Raw genomic sequence first — 18,780 nt, forward strand, 5'->3', positions numbered from 1 at the left:
TATACTGCGAAATGATTACCACAATAAGGTTAGCATATCCATCAACTCAGTTTCTTTCTTTCTTTTTTTTGGTGGTGAGAATATTTGAAATCTACTCTCTGAGCAACTTTCAAGTATACAATACAGTATTTGTACTGGCATAAAAAGATACACAGACCAATGGAATGGACTGACAACACACAAATAAACACATACAGATAAAGCCAACTAATATCTGACAAAGGAGCCAAGAATATGTTATTAGGAAAGGTTAGTCTCTTCAATAAACTAAGTTGGGAAAACTGGAATGAAACTGGGCCCCACTCACAAAAATTAACTTGAAATGGATTAAAGACTTAACAGAAGGCTTGAAAGCATGAAACTCCTAGAAGTAAACATAGGAAAGGATCTGTTCATCTTAAATACCCTGTATCCTGTGTCAGCCTTCACTCGTTCCCCTACTCCTTCATCCCGGCAACCATTCTCCTGCTCCCATGAGTTTGGCTTTTTTATTTTTTATTTTTTTTTAACATTTTTTATTGATTTATAATCATTTTACAATGTTGTGTCAAATTCCAGTGTTCAGCACAATTTTTCAGTTATTCATGGACATATACACACTCATTGTCACATTTTTTTCTCTGTGAGTTATCATAACATTTTGTGTATATTTCCCTGTGCTATACAGTGTAGTCTATTCTACAATTTTGAAATCCCAGTCTATCCCTTCCCACCCTCCACCCCCCTGGTAACCACAAGTCTGTATTCTCTGTCTATGAGTTTATTTCTGTCCTTTATTTACGCTTTGTTTTTGTTTGTTTGTTTGTTGTTTTTGTTTTTTAGATTCCACATATGAGCGATCTCATAAAAGTCCAGGACCGGACAGCTTCACCGGGGAATTCTACCAAACATACAAAGAAGAACTCATACCAGTCCTTCTCAAACTCTTCCGGACGATTGAAAAGGAGGGAATACTCCCAAACTCATTCTATGAAGCCACCATCACCCTGATACCAAAACCAGGCAAAGACACTACAAAAAAAGAGAATTATAGGCCAATATCACTGATGAACATAGACGCCAAAATCCTCACCAAAATTTTAGCAAATAGAATCCAACAACACATAAAAAAGATTATACATCATGACCAAGTGGGGTTCGTCCCAGGGACACAAGGCTGGTTCAACATATGCAAATCAATCAGTGTAATATATCACATCAACAAGAGAAAGGACAAAAACCACATGATCATCTCAATCGATGCAGAAAAAGCATTTGATAAAATTCAACACCCATTTATGATAAAAACTCTCACCAAAGTGGGTATAGAGGGAACATATCTCAACATAATAAAAGCTATATATGACAAATCTACAGCTAGCATAGTACTCAATGGTGAAAAACTCAAAAGCTTCCCACTAAAATCTGGGACAAGACAAGGATGCCCACTATCACCACTCCTATTCAACATAGTCCTGGAAGTCCTAGCCACAGCAGTCAGGCAAGAGAAAGAAATAAAAGGGATCCAAATTGGAAAAGAAGAGGTAAAAGTGTCATTATATGCTGATGACATGTTACTATATATAGAAAACCCTAAAAGGTCCACACAAAAGCTACTAGAGCTGATTGAAGAATTCAGCAAGGTAGCAGGTTACAAAATTAACATTCAAAAATCAGTTGCATTTCTTTACACTAACGATAAATCAACAGAAGAAGAAAGTAAAGAAACAATCCCCTTTAAAATAGCACCCAAAGTAATAAAATATCTGGGAATAAATCTAACCAAGGAGGTGAAAGAATTATACACAGAAAACTATAAACCATTGATGAAGGAAATTAAAGAAGACTTTAAAAAATGGAAAGATATTCCATGCTCTTGGATTGGGAGTTTGGCTTTTTTAGATTCCACATGTAAGTGAGATCATGCAGTATTTGTCTTTCTCTGTCTGACTTATTTCACTTAGCATAATACCATCATGGTTTATTCACATTGTTACATATGGCAGGATTTCCTTTTTCTTACGGCTGAATAAGATTCTATTTTATGTACGTGTGGGTATCCATAGATATGCACACATGTATGTATAAACACACACCACATTTTCTTTATCCATTCATCAGACACTTAGGCTGTTTCTATGTCTTGGCTATTGCAAATAATGCTGCATGAACATGGGGGTGCAGATATCTCTTTGAGACAGTAACTTTGTATCCTCTGGATATATATCCAGAAGTGGAACTACTGAATCATATGGTAGTTCTATTTTTAATCTGTTGAGGAACTGAGGTACTGTTTTCCATAGTGGTTGTACCAGTTTGGTACAGGGACAGTGCACAAACATTCCCTTTTCTCCACATCCTTGCCAGCATTTGTTTTCTCTGCTCCTTTGGATAACAGCCATTCTAACAGGTGTAAAGTGATACCTCGTTGTGGTTTTGCTGATGACTAGTGATGTCGAGCCCCTTTCCAGGCACCTGCTGGCCATTTGTCTTTGGAAAAATGTCTATGCAGGTTCTTTGCCAATTTTCTAACTGGATTGTTCAGTTTTGGCTATTGAGATGTATGAGTTCCTTATGTAGTTCGGATATTAACTCCTTATCAGACACACGATTTGCAAATATTTTCTCCCATTCTGTGGGCTGTCTGTTTTACAGTTTCTTTTGCTGTGCAAAAGCTTTTTAGTTTAATATAGTTACACTTACTCATTTTCGCTTTAGTCACTTGTGCTTTTGGTGTCAAATCCAAAAAAATCAGTGCCAAGACCAATGTCAAGGAGCTCCTTCTTCATGTTTTCCTCTAGCAGTTTTATGATTTCAAGAAGCCTATTTAAGGTTTTAATCTGTTTTGAGTTTTTTTGGAGAGGTGTAAGATAGGGGGTCCAGTTTCATTCCTTTGTACATGGATATCCAGTTTTCCCAACACAATTTATCAAAGAAACAATTCTTTCTCTACTGTATATTCTTGGCTCCTTAGTCAAGTATTAGTTTGCCATATATGCATCGGTTTATTTCAGGGCTCCTTCCATTCTGCTCCATTGGTCTATGTGTCTATTTTTATGCCAACAGCATACTGTTTTGATTACTAGAGCTTTGTAACATAGCTTAAAATCAGGAAATGTAATGCCTCAAACTTGTTGTTTTTCCCTCAAGACTGCTTTAGCTATTAGAGATCTTTAAAATTCCATACAAACTTTAGGATTTGGTTTTCTTTCTGTGAACAATGCCTTTGGAATCTACACAGAGATTGTACTGAATTTATAGGTAGCTTTGGACAGCACGGACATTTTAACAATATTAATTCTTCTAATCTACGGACAAGGGTTACCTTTCCATTTATTTGTGTCTTCTTCAGTTTCTCTCATCAATGTCTTAAGTTTTCAGTGTTAAATTTATTCTTAAGTATTTTATTGTTTTTGGTGCTACTGTAAATAGTACTGTTTTCTTCATTTCTTTTTGTCAAACATTCATAAGTGCTAAGATAATCTTGCTACTTGAATTACAGTGACATCTAGTGGTTAAACTGCTTTAAAAGTAATTACTGAATGTAAAAAGGACACAGGACCAACTTAAAGAGGCCCCTGCTGGCCAAAGAACAGCAGCAGCAATGAACTTAAATACATAAATTCTCTGTTAACAATTTCTCTTTACTAAACAAGTGCTCATGGGAACAAAACTAAAATTAGTTAGATAATGCTTTCATATAATTTCCTGAGAAGACAGTACAAGTAACATTGGAAGGAGTTCTATTTCATGTTGACAGAATTGTAGATATACATATATGCACTCAAGGTGAAAAACCAGGGCACCAGCCAGTTTTAGCACGTGTTTGGACAGACACATAGCTTCACATATTTTCCAGAACACTGTATGAAAAATTATGTGGTTCTCAAGTGAGCATCCACTTATTTTCTTATCTTCTAAGGGTTATAAAACATTCTGAATTTAAACATACATTGGAATTTTATGCTTATCTTCTGAAGTCTGAATCCTCTATGGAAATCCAAATGAAAAAGCAACATTAACACATAAGCAGTAAAAAGCTAAAGAAACCAACTAAACACACACAAAAAATCCTACATGAAAGTGAAAACTAATAGGATGCAGTCTTGCTCCCAAACCACGTTTTGTATCATTCTAATGAATGAAGCCCCAGATAAATTATGGAGATCTAACTTTTATCCCTGGTCTATTAGTAAACTTATCACGGGGCTTCAGTCTCAGTTTTCTTATTTGTAAAATGAAGACTAGATAACTGAAAGATTCTTAGAGAAATAACAGTCTTTTGAATAACAGGGATGATAATGTTAGAAAGCCTAGTTTCAGTTGTCTTGTACAATTAATTATAGCTTTGGGAATATATTATCCAAACAACTAATACTTTCTGCTTTTTTTCATTTTTATCAGAGTGTAATTTATCACAGTAAAGGACACACAGCTTAAGGTTCAGCTCAGTAATTCTGACATATACACACACACGCACACACCCATGTACACACACAGCCAGGTAATGGACTCAGGTCAAGACAGAACACGTCCAGCATCGCAGCAGAGTCCCTGCGTCCTCTCCTGCCACCACCAGCCCCTAGAGGGGAACCACTATTCCGACTTTAATCATAGTAGATGAATTTTACTAGTTTTTGAAGAGTTCTGAAAAGTGGAATTGCTTTAATAGACCCTTAAAACAGGTTTCTAAGTTAGTTGTACCAAATTATACGCCCACTACAAGGTGTGAGTTCCAAGTCCACCCTTCACCACATAGGTAGCATCAGTCTTGTTTATTCTGGTCACACTAACAGGAGTGTGACAGTAATTCACTATGGTATAAATCTGTGTTTCTTTGATGACTAGTGATACTGAGCACTTTTTCTTGTGCCTGTTCACCACTTGGTGAATTAATGGAGTTCCTGACTTAACCATTTTTAAGTGCATTGCCATTCTTTTTCTTAATTATTATTATTATTAAAATTTTTTAGATGAGTCCTTTGTTGTATGTATGTATTGCAAATCACTACTTTAAGTATTAAAATGAAACAATAAAATTTATGGCAACTAAGAGTAGTAATAAGCCAATATTTGAAAAGTTTGCCCCAATTATTCAGAGTGGGTAGTTGCTCTTGACCTCCTGACTAAAAATTTTAACACTGTATCCCACACTCCGTCCTTGAATGCACGTGACTATGAAAGAGTCCACACACACAGACTCCACAAAGTTGAAAGTGGTGGCTTCGTTTATCGGAAAGAGGCTATCTAGAGACGCCTTCCAAAACTAATAGCACAAAGATAATTACGTGGGGTCAAACATTCTTTTAAGAAATTCTTTCTTGGCTTCCTATAGTGAGATGGAGAATATGGTCTTTACATAATGTGCCACATAATTTAAAATGCTGTACGAATTTTAAAAAAGGACCAGTGGAGTAAAAAGAGAAAGTAAACATTGGTCATTGAAAATAAAATTCCTAATTATTATCATAAGAAAATACTGTGGTTGTCTGGGGAAAAAAATAAGCTAAAATCGCAGCTTTAGTTAGTAAAACCAATTTAATATTCAAAACTTTGACAAGGGCTATCTTTAACTTGATAATAAGTTCTTTTGTTGTCCAATGACAACAGGTTAAAGCTTATCAGTATATCACGCAGAGAAATGCAGCAGCTAACTCTCCTCAGGATCACATGCAAAGAGTTAAGATACTTACTGATATACTAAGAGTTTCATTCTTGTGGTCAAAATTCATTTTTCCACAATAGGCCCGCTGAGATAATAAGTTGTCAAAGTACAATTTGCATCGTAAAGTCAAACACCTTGAAAAAAGAAATTGGGCCCATTAGACAGAATACAGGGATACAGAATTGTACATTTAGCATCTCTAAATCAGCACATAAGACCAGACGAAAATATGCCAAGATGCTAACAATGGTGCACAGTTAACAGGTGAAATTTTTGGTGATTTTTGCCCATGACTTTACATTTTTACCACTTCGTTTCCTTTTATAGTGAATAAACATTTATAAAATGAATAAAGATGTTATCCCACAAAAAATAAAAGCTACTATGTTACAGCCAGTCCATGTGAATGTATCAATCATTCAACTAATTTATATTCCACTCGTGCTAGTGGGAGTGTGATAAAATTAGATAAGCTCACTATAAAAGTCCCTTCAAATCCAGAATTCTCATTCAGTTACAGGATCTCACCAACCATCTTTTCTAATTGAATCAGGAAAGTTCTTTTAATTTAATTTTATTATTTATAAGGGAGAATGTGAAAGCAAAGAAAAACCAAAAATATACACGATAATATTTTTTAATGCACTTACCTTCTAAACTGTTGATATGTTTTAAATCTATGAGTCATTATTTCTTCCAGTAATTTAATAAACCTTTTTAAAGTCCTTACTTTGTTATCCAGATCAAGATAGGTTTCTCTTGCTTCTTGATACTGCCTATTTTATAAACAAAATATTAAGTAAATAAATGCCATTCAATGAAACATCACGTAAAGTCTCAACTATATATTTAATAGGGATGAACAGGAAGTGCTGAGGGGGCCTGGCAATAGCAGATTTCAGAAATCTCCAGACAAAATACACTGAGAGTGTGCTGCCCTGCCTGGGAGAGCTGTTAGCAGGGTTGGGCAGAAGCAAAGTCCAAGCCTAGAAAAGGCAGAGAAAGGTGATGAAGAAAGTGCCCAAGTGGGGCCCAGAGTGGCAGATCTTAAGAGAATTTCAGCACATACAGGCCTTCTAAAAAGGACAGGATCAGAGTGGAAGACATGTTCCCCTTAGTGAAAGATGCCAAGGCGGGAACAGAAGAACACAGGGTGAGCATTAGCGTCACTCCAGCCCCAGTCTGAACAAAACGAGGTCACAGAGGCAGGGGAGACACGGCTACTCAGAAGTGCTACCATGGAGGGTGACAGCTCCTTGCTGTAGCAACGGAGAGAAAGATCCTGACAACGTGTGAAGAGCAAACTCCAGCCAAGGCTCTGTTACACATCCCATCCTCCTTCAAATGTCCAGTCCAGGAAAATCCAACCAATTAAAAAAACGAGTAACAAAAAAGGCACAAAGCATCCATACAGAGACATTTATGGGAAAAAAAGAATTGAAAAGAGCAGATAAACTCTCCCTAGAAAGAAAACTTATTGGAACAACGTTGTCATAAAGCAGATTAAAACTGCAGTTAAACACCTTAAATTAAAACAAAACATGAGACAAGTGCTACCACGAAGGAGTATCTCAAGCCGACATCAAAGAACTGAAAGAATAGATAAATCAAAGAAATCAAAGCTAACAGACGGGTAAACAACAGAAAGTGACAACCAGACAAGAGGAGGAAAAGCAAGAACCTGCAGAATCCAAGACAGCGGCAGGGAAGTGCAGACAAAAACCAAAACAAAACCCCCAAAAACAAAGATATGAAGACAAAACAAGATGACACATGGGCAAACACAGAGATCAGAAACGAGAAAAGCAAACAAAACAAGAAAAAAACAAAACAGATAAAATGGTTGGACAAACTACAGAAGACAAGGGATATGCAACATATGTATAACCGAAGACCTCAAAAAAGAAAACTAACAACAGGACAGACAATATTTAAAAGTAAAACAAAAGAAAACTTTTAAGAAGTTAGACTCAAATCTACATATTTTTTAAAAAGGACCGCACATGCAAGGAGAGGATCACAGAATTTGACATTCTGATAAGTTACAGAACTTGACAGACCAGTATCATCATAAATAGATACTCAGGAGGAAAAGGATTTTGTCGGAGGCTTAACTACCTTTCCAACTCAAAAGCTAGAGACAAATAATTTTGAACTTGCAAAAATACAAAAAAAAATTATCATATGGCCATTCTTACGGAAACAATCAGAGGACAAATAACCTTTCAAATGGCTAAGTAGCCATTTGAAAAAAGACAAAACACATTCCTCACATCAAAAGTATTCACATTAAAAGAAATATAAATAAACGGTCCCTAAGACATGGAAAGATGTTAACTACATTCAATGTAAGTGAAATGCAAAATAATATTACACTGAAGTATATTCTTTTTTTTAAAGGAAATATATCCATCAGCAAAAAGAATCTAAGATAATCACACACTGCCATTTTACACTGTATTTTTAAAACATGGCCTATTTTAAAGAAAAACTTGTTATTATTTTTCTTACCCTTTCTCCCCAATCTTTTTGAAATTAGAATTGAGATCACTCCTGTTCCCTGCCTTTTTTAATATTAAAAAACTTCATAAAATTTAATAGCTATAATTTTCTACTACAATTCAATCATTATGTTCTAGTTGTACACAATTTTTAATTTTTCAGTTATACAAACTATTATGTATAAACTAAAGCTACAAGGATGTACTGTACAGCACAGGACATACAGCCAATGTTCTATAACCATACTGTATAATCTATGACAATTTTGAATCACTATGTTGTACATCTGAAACTAATATAATATTGTAAATCAACTACTGGGTCAATTTAAAAACACGCTGTAATAAACATACCCAAGTACAAACTGTTTTTCTCATTTTGGATTATAACAACAAAATTACTTGGCCAAATTAAAATTTGTAAAGGTGTTTAACATAAACTGCCTTAAAGCTTTTCAGAAAGACTAATAACATCTAACATGTTATGTATCCAATCTATTCTGTTTATATGGGTTATGTCATGTAATCTTCGTAACAACTCGTAACAACTCTATAAGGTAAGTACTGTAATTACACCTATTTTATAGATGAGAAATTTAAGGTTCAGAGGTTAGATAACTTTCCAGAATTACTTTAGTAGGTAATAAAATTGCCAATTCAAACCAAGGTATTCTTGCTTCATAAACATGTTCTAACTAAACTAGAACTTTCATTTTCATGAATAATATAAACATATCCATTTCACTGAAATCTCATTGACATGAAGTATGTATTTTTCTCATCTTGACGCATATGAAAACAGCTTCTAATTGTTTTGATTTGCATTTCTTTGATTACTTGTGAAGCTGAATATTCTTGTGTCTATATGAATCATACAGGTATAAAAATGGCATTTATGTTAAAACATCATTCCATAGTAAGTTCTGTAATAATTCCGAAGGAAAAGTTTATTATTACTAACACACTTATGAAAGACTAGTTTAACTATAACTATATGCCATAGCAACACTCTACCCAAATTTGAGATTTATAAAACATTTTTTGTCTCAATAATATTCATGGGTAATATCATAAAGACAAAAGCTAGCAATCACTTACCTCATTATTTCCTCACGATCTCCGTGACTAGCATGTTCTGCCTGTATCTTTTGTCTTAATCTATTAATTTCTTTGTCCAGAATTGATGCAGATTTTTTCACTTCTATCCGCTCTGGGCAGATCTGTCTTGCTTGTGACATTTTCTCCTAAGATAACAGATGCTTAACTTTAAACTCTTCTTTGAGGTAACAATTCACTGTATGTACTATTTGTGCCAAAATATGCAAAGTAAAATTCTGAACTTATGTTTAAGAAATGTATTTTAATTCCATTTAATGTCAATGTTATTTCTCTAAGCTTTATATTGAGAATACAGCCCAAGAGATGTCATAAATCTTCAAGAGAAAATTGCATTAGTACACATAACTTTAATAATTTGTAAGAGCTCCATAACTTCCTAATGAAACAAATTTCAAGGAGCAGTTATGAAAAGTTTGGCACCCAGAGTGCTGAGGTCAGGCATAGCTTTCTGTGTGTTTTAGGATGGATTCTAAACACCACATAGTACTGAAAACACAAACAAAAAGCCCCTCATGTTTGTAAAATATTAAAAACCTCAAAGCACTTCTACACATAGTACTTATATTCACAATTTTTATAAAATAAGTCTTAAGCAAGTAAGGCAATAGATTACAGAGTTTAAATAATTTTCCTAAGACATGTAAAAACAAAGCTGGAATCCATCTCTTCTAGGTTAGGCCAAGGTTGCTTTCAACTTACTCTCCTCTAGAAACAGAGCTGCTACTTAACAGTTGTCAACAAGGGTTATCCAGTAAGTAGCAGCTGAATTCCCGCCCAGCTCACACCCAAGTCACTCAGAGGCAGGCGTGCCTTTTTCTGACATAAAGCTACTATGCACTTGCCAAGCTGGGCATTTAAGGAGCTATTTTAGAGGAAGGAGTAAGTGCCATGTTCCAAACCACTCAGAGGCAGGACTGCTGCAGTCTGGCCTAAAGTCCCCCTTCTGTCAGTCTATGAAGTCCCCATACTCAGAGAGTCCCTCAGCCTTTTCCTCTGTTGATTCCCCAAGACGGGTGTTATTCCATACAGAACAGATACTCATCAGACAACTTGCTTATGTTTGGAAACAGGACGTGAAGGAAAACACACTTTAATCATCATGACTAAGGTTGTAAACAAAACATTAAAGAAAGTGATGGGTAACCTCTAGTTCTTTTTCTTTCATATCTAGTTCTCGTTTCTTTTTATTTAAAGTATCCAGGTGCTCCTTTTGCTTGTCTTCATAATGCCGTTTCCCTCGTTTTTGGTTATCCACTTCAGAATCAGCAAGGTTTAATTCATCCTGTTTAAATAAAAGCAAAATAATCTATACAGAAAAGACTGCTTTAAAAAATTATCAGCACAGATACAAACTAACGGACCACTCAATAAAGTAGATAGGATTATGCTGCCTGAAGAGGCAAGTGTTAGAGCTCACATCCACGTGTGTCTGAACAGAAGCGAGGAGTTCCCCAAAATAAGACATCACATTATCATGTTCTGCTTCTTACATGAAGTCTCATATGTTATGGTGCTTTCACCTTTATTTTGGTAAACAAGGTGGTTTCATGGGAAGCCACGTTAGCCTGAAAAGACTTAAAACAATCCAAGTGTTGGATGTTATACCGGGTTTTTTTTTTTTTTTTGAGGGGGGAAGGTAATTAGGTTTGTTTGTTTGTTTGAATGGAGGTACTGGCTGGGGATTGAACTCAGGACCTTGCGCATGCTAAGCACGCACTCTACCAGTGAGCTATACCCTCCCGCCAAGTACTAGCTACAATAGAGGTACCCAACAGAGGAAACCTGGTTTTAAAAACAGGTGAGTCAGGATGGAGAAAGAAAGGTTGCAAAGAAATTTAACACTGCCTTATTTGGTCATCAGTTCTGGAGGTTTAACTTCACAATTTTGAGCACAAAATATAATTGTAATGAAGCTATTTCAAGATCACTTTAAAAATAAACAGTAGTAGACTATAAGGTAAAGATGCGTATTGTAACGCACAGCAACCCCTGGAAAAACAAAACAAGAGTTGTAGCTAAACAAACTAGTAGAGGAGATTTAAAAAAGGAACACTAAAAATTACTTGTCTAATCCCAAAAGAAAGAAATGAAAAGAGGAAATATAAACAAGAACAAACAGCAGCTAACCATTAACCAGTACTTTAAGACGAAATATCAAATGCTTTCTTGTTAAGTACAAGGCAAGGATGTGTAGTCCCATTGCTTCTGTTTAACATTTATTGGAGGTCCTGGATAGTTCAATTAAAATAAGTAAAGGAAATAAAAAGTATAAAGATTGGACAGGAAGTTTTGTAAAACCATATTTAAAGGGGCGATGACTGTGTATAAATAAATTCCAGAGAAAAAGCTTTTAAATTAATGTGAGTTAAGAAAGGTCACTGGCTACTAGGCCAATACAAAAATCAGTAATATTTCTGTATAGTAGGAATAATTGAAAAAAAAAAAGAATCAAAAATCTGTAATGTTTATAATAGCACCAAAAACATTAATAAATATATGTCCAGAATATATAAAGAACTCAAAAGTCAACAATAAAGACACATAAGTGAAAAAAAGGGCAAAGATCTGAATAGACATTTCTCCAAAGATACACAAATGACCTATAAAAGCATGAAAATCTGCTCAACAGTATTAGACATAAGAAAAATGCAAATTAAAACCACAATGAGATACGACTTCACACACAACAGGATGGTTAAAAGAAGAAAGGCATACAATAATAAGTGTTGGCAAGATGTGGAGAAGCTGGGACACTCAAACACTGTTGGAATGTAAAATGGTGCAGTCACTTTGGAAAACAGTTCAAAACGTAAGCATGTAGTGCAGCAATTCCACTCCAGGGTTTCTACCCAAGAGAAATGAACACGTCTCTGCTCAAAAACTTGTACACCAATTTTCATAGCAGCAGTACCCAAATGGCCATTAACCGATGAATGACGTGTGGCAATACAAGGAATGAACTACAGATACATATTAGAACATGGATGAATCCTGAAAACACCATGCTAAACGGAAGAAGCCAGTCACAGTTAAAAACAAAACCCAACACAAACCAAAACAGCCGCATCAAGAAAGACAGAAGATTTGAAGATATCCCAAGAGAAGAGAAAGAACATGTGAAGTATCTAAAACTTCCTAGTATTTACCTCATATAACAGAGAAGATTTAGGCTATTTCCTGACCTAAGAATACAATTTACTGCATCTTGTTCGTACTGCCAAAAACAACTATATCCATGGTAGACGCTTGATAATATACAGCTTTTGTAACAGTTCTATTAAAAATAAAAACATTGTTATATGGAGGATGGAGATAACCTGCTCCTTTACTTTGAAGAAAATAAAAGAAAATGGGTGCAATTCATGTAGTAGGAGATACTATGATTAGAAATTGGAATAATGTATGAAAACAGAATGGTTGAACACTAAATTTTCTAATCATTTTTGGTAGAAACCTTCAAAATAAATATGCCCAAGTTTGCTTTAGGGAATCAAATCAGCTTTGTGGAGCTAAAGGGTCAATTATATCAGGACACATTTATACTGGTTAATCTTTTCTCCTAGCAACTTTAGAAAGGGAAAGACTTGATATAAAATTGGATGAAAAGAACTGTAGGTGTTAATGTCCTTTTCTCCATATTTATCATGGCTTTTGATTTGTCCTTATATATTTAATATATTTATGTACTAGGTACCATCAAATTTAAAACTAAAAAGGAACCAAGGGAGTATTTCCTTTAATTTCACTTTGTTGATGGTGAAACAGAGACCTAGAGAAATTAAAAGCCACTTAGTGACATTCATCGTGGTTTTGGGGTGAGGACTAGAACAGGTAAGATATAAAATTAAACTCTGATGTAACCCTAAATCTGTAGTTTCTAACCTTTAAGAAAGTACAGCCTTTAAAAAAAAATAGGCTGAGATGCTAGAAGAGACAGAATCATTCAAAATTTTTATTCTCTTTGATGACTAAATAACCAATTTTAGTTTACTCAACAACACTGAATAAATTGCTACAATATATATTATAGCTACTTGCTTCATACAGTCCTACATCAATTATGAGGTTTTAAAAAACTGTAAATCATTAGATCTTGGAATTTGCAAGAGTACATTCAGCCTCAATCCAAATAAACATCATCTCTATCAGAAACTGAGAGGCCCTCCTATTCCAATAATGCTGACCAGCTATCACCGTAGACTTGACATTCGCCACGCTCTCTGTACAGAAAATTTAACTTGCAACTAAAGCATTAAGTTTGCAGTGTAAATCAAAATAAACTATCCAAAGTGAGAAAAATATTCCCTACGCCAAGATTTCAGGGACTGCATATTTGAACAGAGTGCTCCACTCCTCACTACCCCTCTGACACAAATGAACAAATGTCCTGACAGCGAACAGATTATACCTAGAAGCTGCTAATACATCATGATGACAGTTTCTGAGGGATTAAATTATTTTGTCAGCCAAATCTTCTTGGTCCTTTTGTTACTGATGGCTAGCAGGATGTGATATTGCAAAGGAAAACCCTGTGGCTATAGGCTGACTGCACGCAGGTTTACTGAAGGACTTGCCTCCTAGCTTTCACTTACTTGCAACCAAGGCAAAGAGAGATCAAGAATTTCTACTGCCTTTTCTGCCCATATCTTTTGCTCTTGAACTTATTTATGGACTCCCAAAATTCAAGGAGTTGCTTTAGCCTAGAGGTCCCTAAAGAACAGAACATAGCTTATTTTTCATTTTTTCTTATTAATTTTAAGTTATCTGGGATAATTTCGGTACCAATTATTTCTTTTTCTATATTGTTTAAGCATACTTCATCATTTTGATTTTAAGTTGCCCTGCTCAATTCTTCACCCATTTAAACACTTCTTTTATCTTACCTTTGTTTAAAAAATTCCTGCCTTTTGAATTCTACCTTTCCTATTCTGGACGATTTTCATATTTATTTTATTCCTTCTTATTCTATTTTCTTTTAAAAACTAATTTTGACCTCTTTTTTATCTTGGACTTTTGTCTTTTTAATTCTAATTCCTGTATTAATGACTTTCTTGTCTTTTTCAACACTATCTTTAATACTTTTTCCTTCCTCACAACTTTATTATTAAAGTTTTATATTCCTCTTAAACAGTTAATTTATCAGTCTATCTTCCCATTTTTTATTCTTATCTCAAATGGAAAAAAACTAAACCACCCTGCGTTACAACAGCAGGCAGGAATCACAGCTCTATGTAAAGCAACTACAGAGAGGCCACCATAAACAGGGAAAAGTTGATTCTATGCAGCTCCTCTTCTAACTTCCTTTGACAAATTATGTTTTCTAAAATCGTCAGTGGAGACAATTACAGTAAAGTTCATATACACACAAATTCTTTTAAACTTCTAAAATACCTAAACACATTTTGATTCAAAGGGGGTAATTTTCCTGCTGAAAACGGGGGTTATATCATCAACATAAACTCTCTCCTCTTAAAACATACTATTGACTCTTCTCAGTGTCTTATAAACAAAATTTGAAGTTTTGAGAATAATTGAACTACTCACAAAATGAAAATGATAATAAGCTACTGATAACAAAGCTATTCAAAATGGTAAAATTTACAGAATTTAATTATTAAATAATTTTATTTCCTTAGATTTGGTTTTAAAAAGCATATGCTTAAAAAAAAAAGCCAACTGAATTCAGACTGGAATACAATGGAAATTTGTTAATAAACAGAAACTGGGTAGCACTTCATTTCAAATTGGTTTTTATATCAACTACTTAAGCTACTGAGGAAAGGTGGGCAGGACAACAGAACAGGCAAGCAAAGAAATCATATAGACAGACAAGATATCTCTGCCCCTGGTTCTAAAAGAAGAAGAAAAAAATCCCACAAAATAAAAAGGGAACAAAAGCTGTAATCTTCTGTGGGGACAGAAATTTGGAAATTTATTCTCCTTAAAGGCGTGAGCAGAACTGTTTAAGTCTAATTGATCTAATGATGAAAATGGTTTTACATCCTAGTTTTTATATAATTATATTTACATTTAACCATAAATTCTGTTGGGTAATATCTAGCAAGTATACTGCAGATATCAAACTAAAACAGAAAAAATATATATAGCAGAGTAACAATATATACCTTAAGTGGGTCTGCCAGCTCTGATAGCTGATTAATTTTCTGTTTAATTGCATCATACTTGTTTTCCGCTTCTATTTTCAGACTTTCAAGATGTTCCATGTTTTCTTTTTGTTGTTCCATATTTTTCTCAACCATTTTCATTTTGATCTTATTTTCCTGAGCTTCATCTTCCTGGTAACATTTACAGAGCATAAAGAATCAATTAAAATACTTACGTTACCAAATAGAAAAACAGTACAAACAATTCTGGAAGAGGAGAAACTACAGGCTACAAGCAAATCAGATAAAGACAAATACAAAGAACATCAGGATATTTTTGAACTCTTAATAGTAAATTAGGAAGTAGAAGAAAACAGGTTCAAAAACAAGAAAGGACTACATTTAGAAGACAAACCATATTGTGCTTGAGGTCATCCTCAAAAGGGTAACTTTTATTCTATCTACTCACGTTTTCTTTCAAAATATAGTGTATAAATATGTGTCTTGTGCCAGACAATGTGTTAGATGCTGAGTAGACAAAAATAAACAAGACACAGTCCATACCCTTAAGAAAGTTAGTCTATCAATAAAAGGAATTAAAACAGAAAACACCAAGTGGAAAACCGGATTACTAAGAAAAAAAATGAACACAAATTCTCACTGGAGTAAAGCCCATCGCTGCAGGGACTCAGTCTGTTTTGTTCACTGTTGTATCCCCAGCATTTAACATGGGGCCTGGTACACAGCAGACAATTGGTAAATATTTATTCATTTTAACAAGACTCTGCAATCTATCTAATTCATTACTTATCATAACTCAGGAAGCTAAGCTGAATGTCATAAAAAGACGCCTAGAGGAAATTAAAACAGAGTAACAAATATGTGGCAAATTAAAACCATTACCCTTGAAAAAGGAAAACAATGCAGAGATCGACTACAACTGAGTGAAAGACATCACTTACATTGATACTAATTCTGAAAAATACTATGCTAGGTAGTTTGTTTTGAAAGGGCACTGTTGAGACACACAAATTCAGCTTTGATAGTTCTATTTCATGCAGTTGAAGACAAAACCAGTTATTATGCGTGCAAGTTCTATGTACAAAATATTAAGGAACTTGAAGGCCATACACCAGGTAGTTTCTATCTTATTTGTAATGGAGACAGTAATCATAAAAAGTAGCCCCAAGTAAAAGGGTTTTCTAAAAAAGTTGAGAGTACATACTCTTAACCTAAGTGATGGTTTTGTCCTTTAATACTGCATTTAAATTGAGAAGAATCTTACCAAGGTTGCAATATCTACAGATTGGTGTTCTTCTATATTCTCAAGTTCCCGGATTTCAGAAATACTTTTTCTTATTTTCATCTTTTGGAAAAAAAAGTATTTAGATTTTAGTAACATAAAAATAAATCAATAACAAAAACCCTGGAAAGAAAGTATTAACTGACAAAGTTCTACTATTTTATGTTACAGAAGGATTCCATAGTTAATGAAAGAAACACGTAAGTATTAAATGAACGAAACGAAGTTCTGTAAAAAGTCTTCTTTGGTCACCTTTATTGCTAATCCATTCCCATGCAAAACAGATGTCAGTACTCCATCTTAGCACTTAAAATGAGGACAACATTGAGTTAACAGGGAAAATATTTTCCCGAAGCATCCAGCCTCAACTTATGGAAAGATTACTCCAGTGGTTCTTAAAGTCTAATCCCAGTATCTCCTGAGTGTCTCTGAGACTCGTTCAGAGGGTTCATAAGGTCAAAATTATTTTCATAAAAACACTAAGACATTATTTTTTTAAACAATTTTTACTATCAATTTTTTTACAAGTGTACAGGAGCTTTATAGCTATGATGTGTAATACAGCAATGGACTGATTGTAGAAGCTGCTATGACAGTTCAGTTGAATTATACTAAACCAGATATTAGGGATTTACAAAAATATTAAAATGTCAATCTTTTTTACTAAATACTTTTGGTTTTAGAAAATTAATTATTTTTCATAAAACTATTACTTATGTTAACACATATTTGTTACTATTTTCAAATGAATTAACAAATAGTCTTAAATTTTGCTTTAATTTTTAACAATGTAAATATTGATAGATAGCTAAAACCCACATAAATGAAAGCTCTTTTAAGACTATAAAGGTGATTGAGGCCCAGAAATCTGAGAACTACTCATCTAACTAAATGAATGGTAAGACCTTAGAAATAACTTGGAAGTGATAGTTAAGAAAACAAAATGATGTTTTTTTACCTTTAACTCTTTATAATGCAGTTCGCATCTTCTAAGAAATTCTTCATTGCGTTTCATATCCTTTTCAAGGGCAGACAAATGATGCTGAAGATTTAATATCTGGGCTTTCTTATTTTCAACCTCATTCTCCAAGTCACTTAGTAGAAAACACAGGATTAAAAAGTACTTTAAATCTACTGAATATTACAAATATTTAGATGTTTACAAAGAAAGGCCTTTTATAATAGCTCATATACAAAACCCTATTCAGTTAAACTAGTTCTCTATTCCTACCAAGTAATTCATAACATGAAAATATAGATTTCAAAAAATATCTTCTAAACTGGAATCAAATTTTACTTATTTCATTAATAAGTATTTATGATATGATCTGTGTATGGCAGGCATTGTGCACAGTGATAGAGAGAGGAAGCAAAAGAATTAAGACATAAAGGCATCAGACAAAAAGGAAATAAACTGCAACATTAAAATGTAAACAGGACACTGTACTACGTGTCCACAGTACTATGGCAACATAAAAGTGAGTCTGGGGGTGACAACTGACTTGTGTTCTCCAAAGTTTTTACCAGCTGGACCAGTTAGAGGAAAAAATGGGAAGAAATACATGAAGGCATTGAGTAGTGAAAACAAACAAAACTGACAGCTCAACATTTACTGTGATGAATAAACGCTGAGTGTGTGGGGAGTGAAAGAGAAGACAAAGAAAAGAGGTGGCGGGTAAGGTCAGCAGGTACAGAGCCATAAAGGGTCTGCAAGCCCGCAGAGGCACCCGTCTTGAGCAGTGACCTCTTCCTGCTGCACTGATCCACACACAACGGTCTCCCAAACTGCGTGCCTGGTGGAAGAGAACCACCTGGGCGGTTAAGAACAAGTCTTCTCTGATGAAGAGCGTATGCCAGAGTTTCTACTAAGATGTGTATTTTTCCACATTTTAACATGTCTGAATTCTGAAATCATCTTCCAGTTCATGCTTCAACTAGCAGCATTTTTTTCTTTTTTACTAGTATATAAAATAATAGTGCACCTTAAATTTGATGAACTACTATAACTGTGCTTACCTTGTAGAATTTCCAAAATTTTTTAAAAAAGCAATAAATGTTAGCTGAATGAATGAGAAACAAATGATAAAATGAGAAAAAGAAGAGAGTAAT

The 18,780-nt window shown here is 34.3% G+C and overlaps 1 protein-coding gene across 4 annotated transcripts in view; it reads right to left on the minus strand.

Moving 5' to 3' along the window:
• The window catches only part of SMC6 (structural maintenance of chromosomes 6), a 74,760-nt gene that overhangs the window by 13,023 nt on the left and 42,957 nt on the right, over positions 1-18,780 (minus strand). For all 4 annotated transcript variants that reach the window (XM_074341695.1, XM_074341694.1, XM_074341693.1 and 1 more), the window contains exons 18-24: positions 17,630-17,765; positions 16,654-16,734; positions 15,390-15,560; positions 10,409-10,546; positions 9,244-9,389; positions 6,295-6,420; positions 5,673-5,778 (exon numbers count right to left, since the gene is read on the minus strand). In XM_074341695.1, the coding sequence (XP_074197796.1) occupies positions 5,673-5,778; positions 6,295-6,420; positions 9,244-9,389; positions 10,409-10,546; positions 15,390-15,560; positions 16,654-16,734; positions 17,630-17,765 (904 nt within the window). The remainder of the gene's footprint in view (positions 1-5,672; positions 5,779-6,294; positions 6,421-9,243; positions 9,390-10,408; positions 10,547-15,389; positions 15,561-16,653; positions 16,735-17,629; positions 17,766-18,780) is intronic.

Source organism: Camelus bactrianus, chromosome 15 (genome assembly GCF_048773025.1).
Source record: "Camelus bactrianus isolate YW-2024 breed Bactrian camel chromosome 15, ASM4877302v1, whole genome shotgun sequence".
Taxonomy (NCBI): domain Eukaryota; kingdom Metazoa; phylum Chordata; class Mammalia; order Artiodactyla; family Camelidae; genus Camelus; species Camelus bactrianus.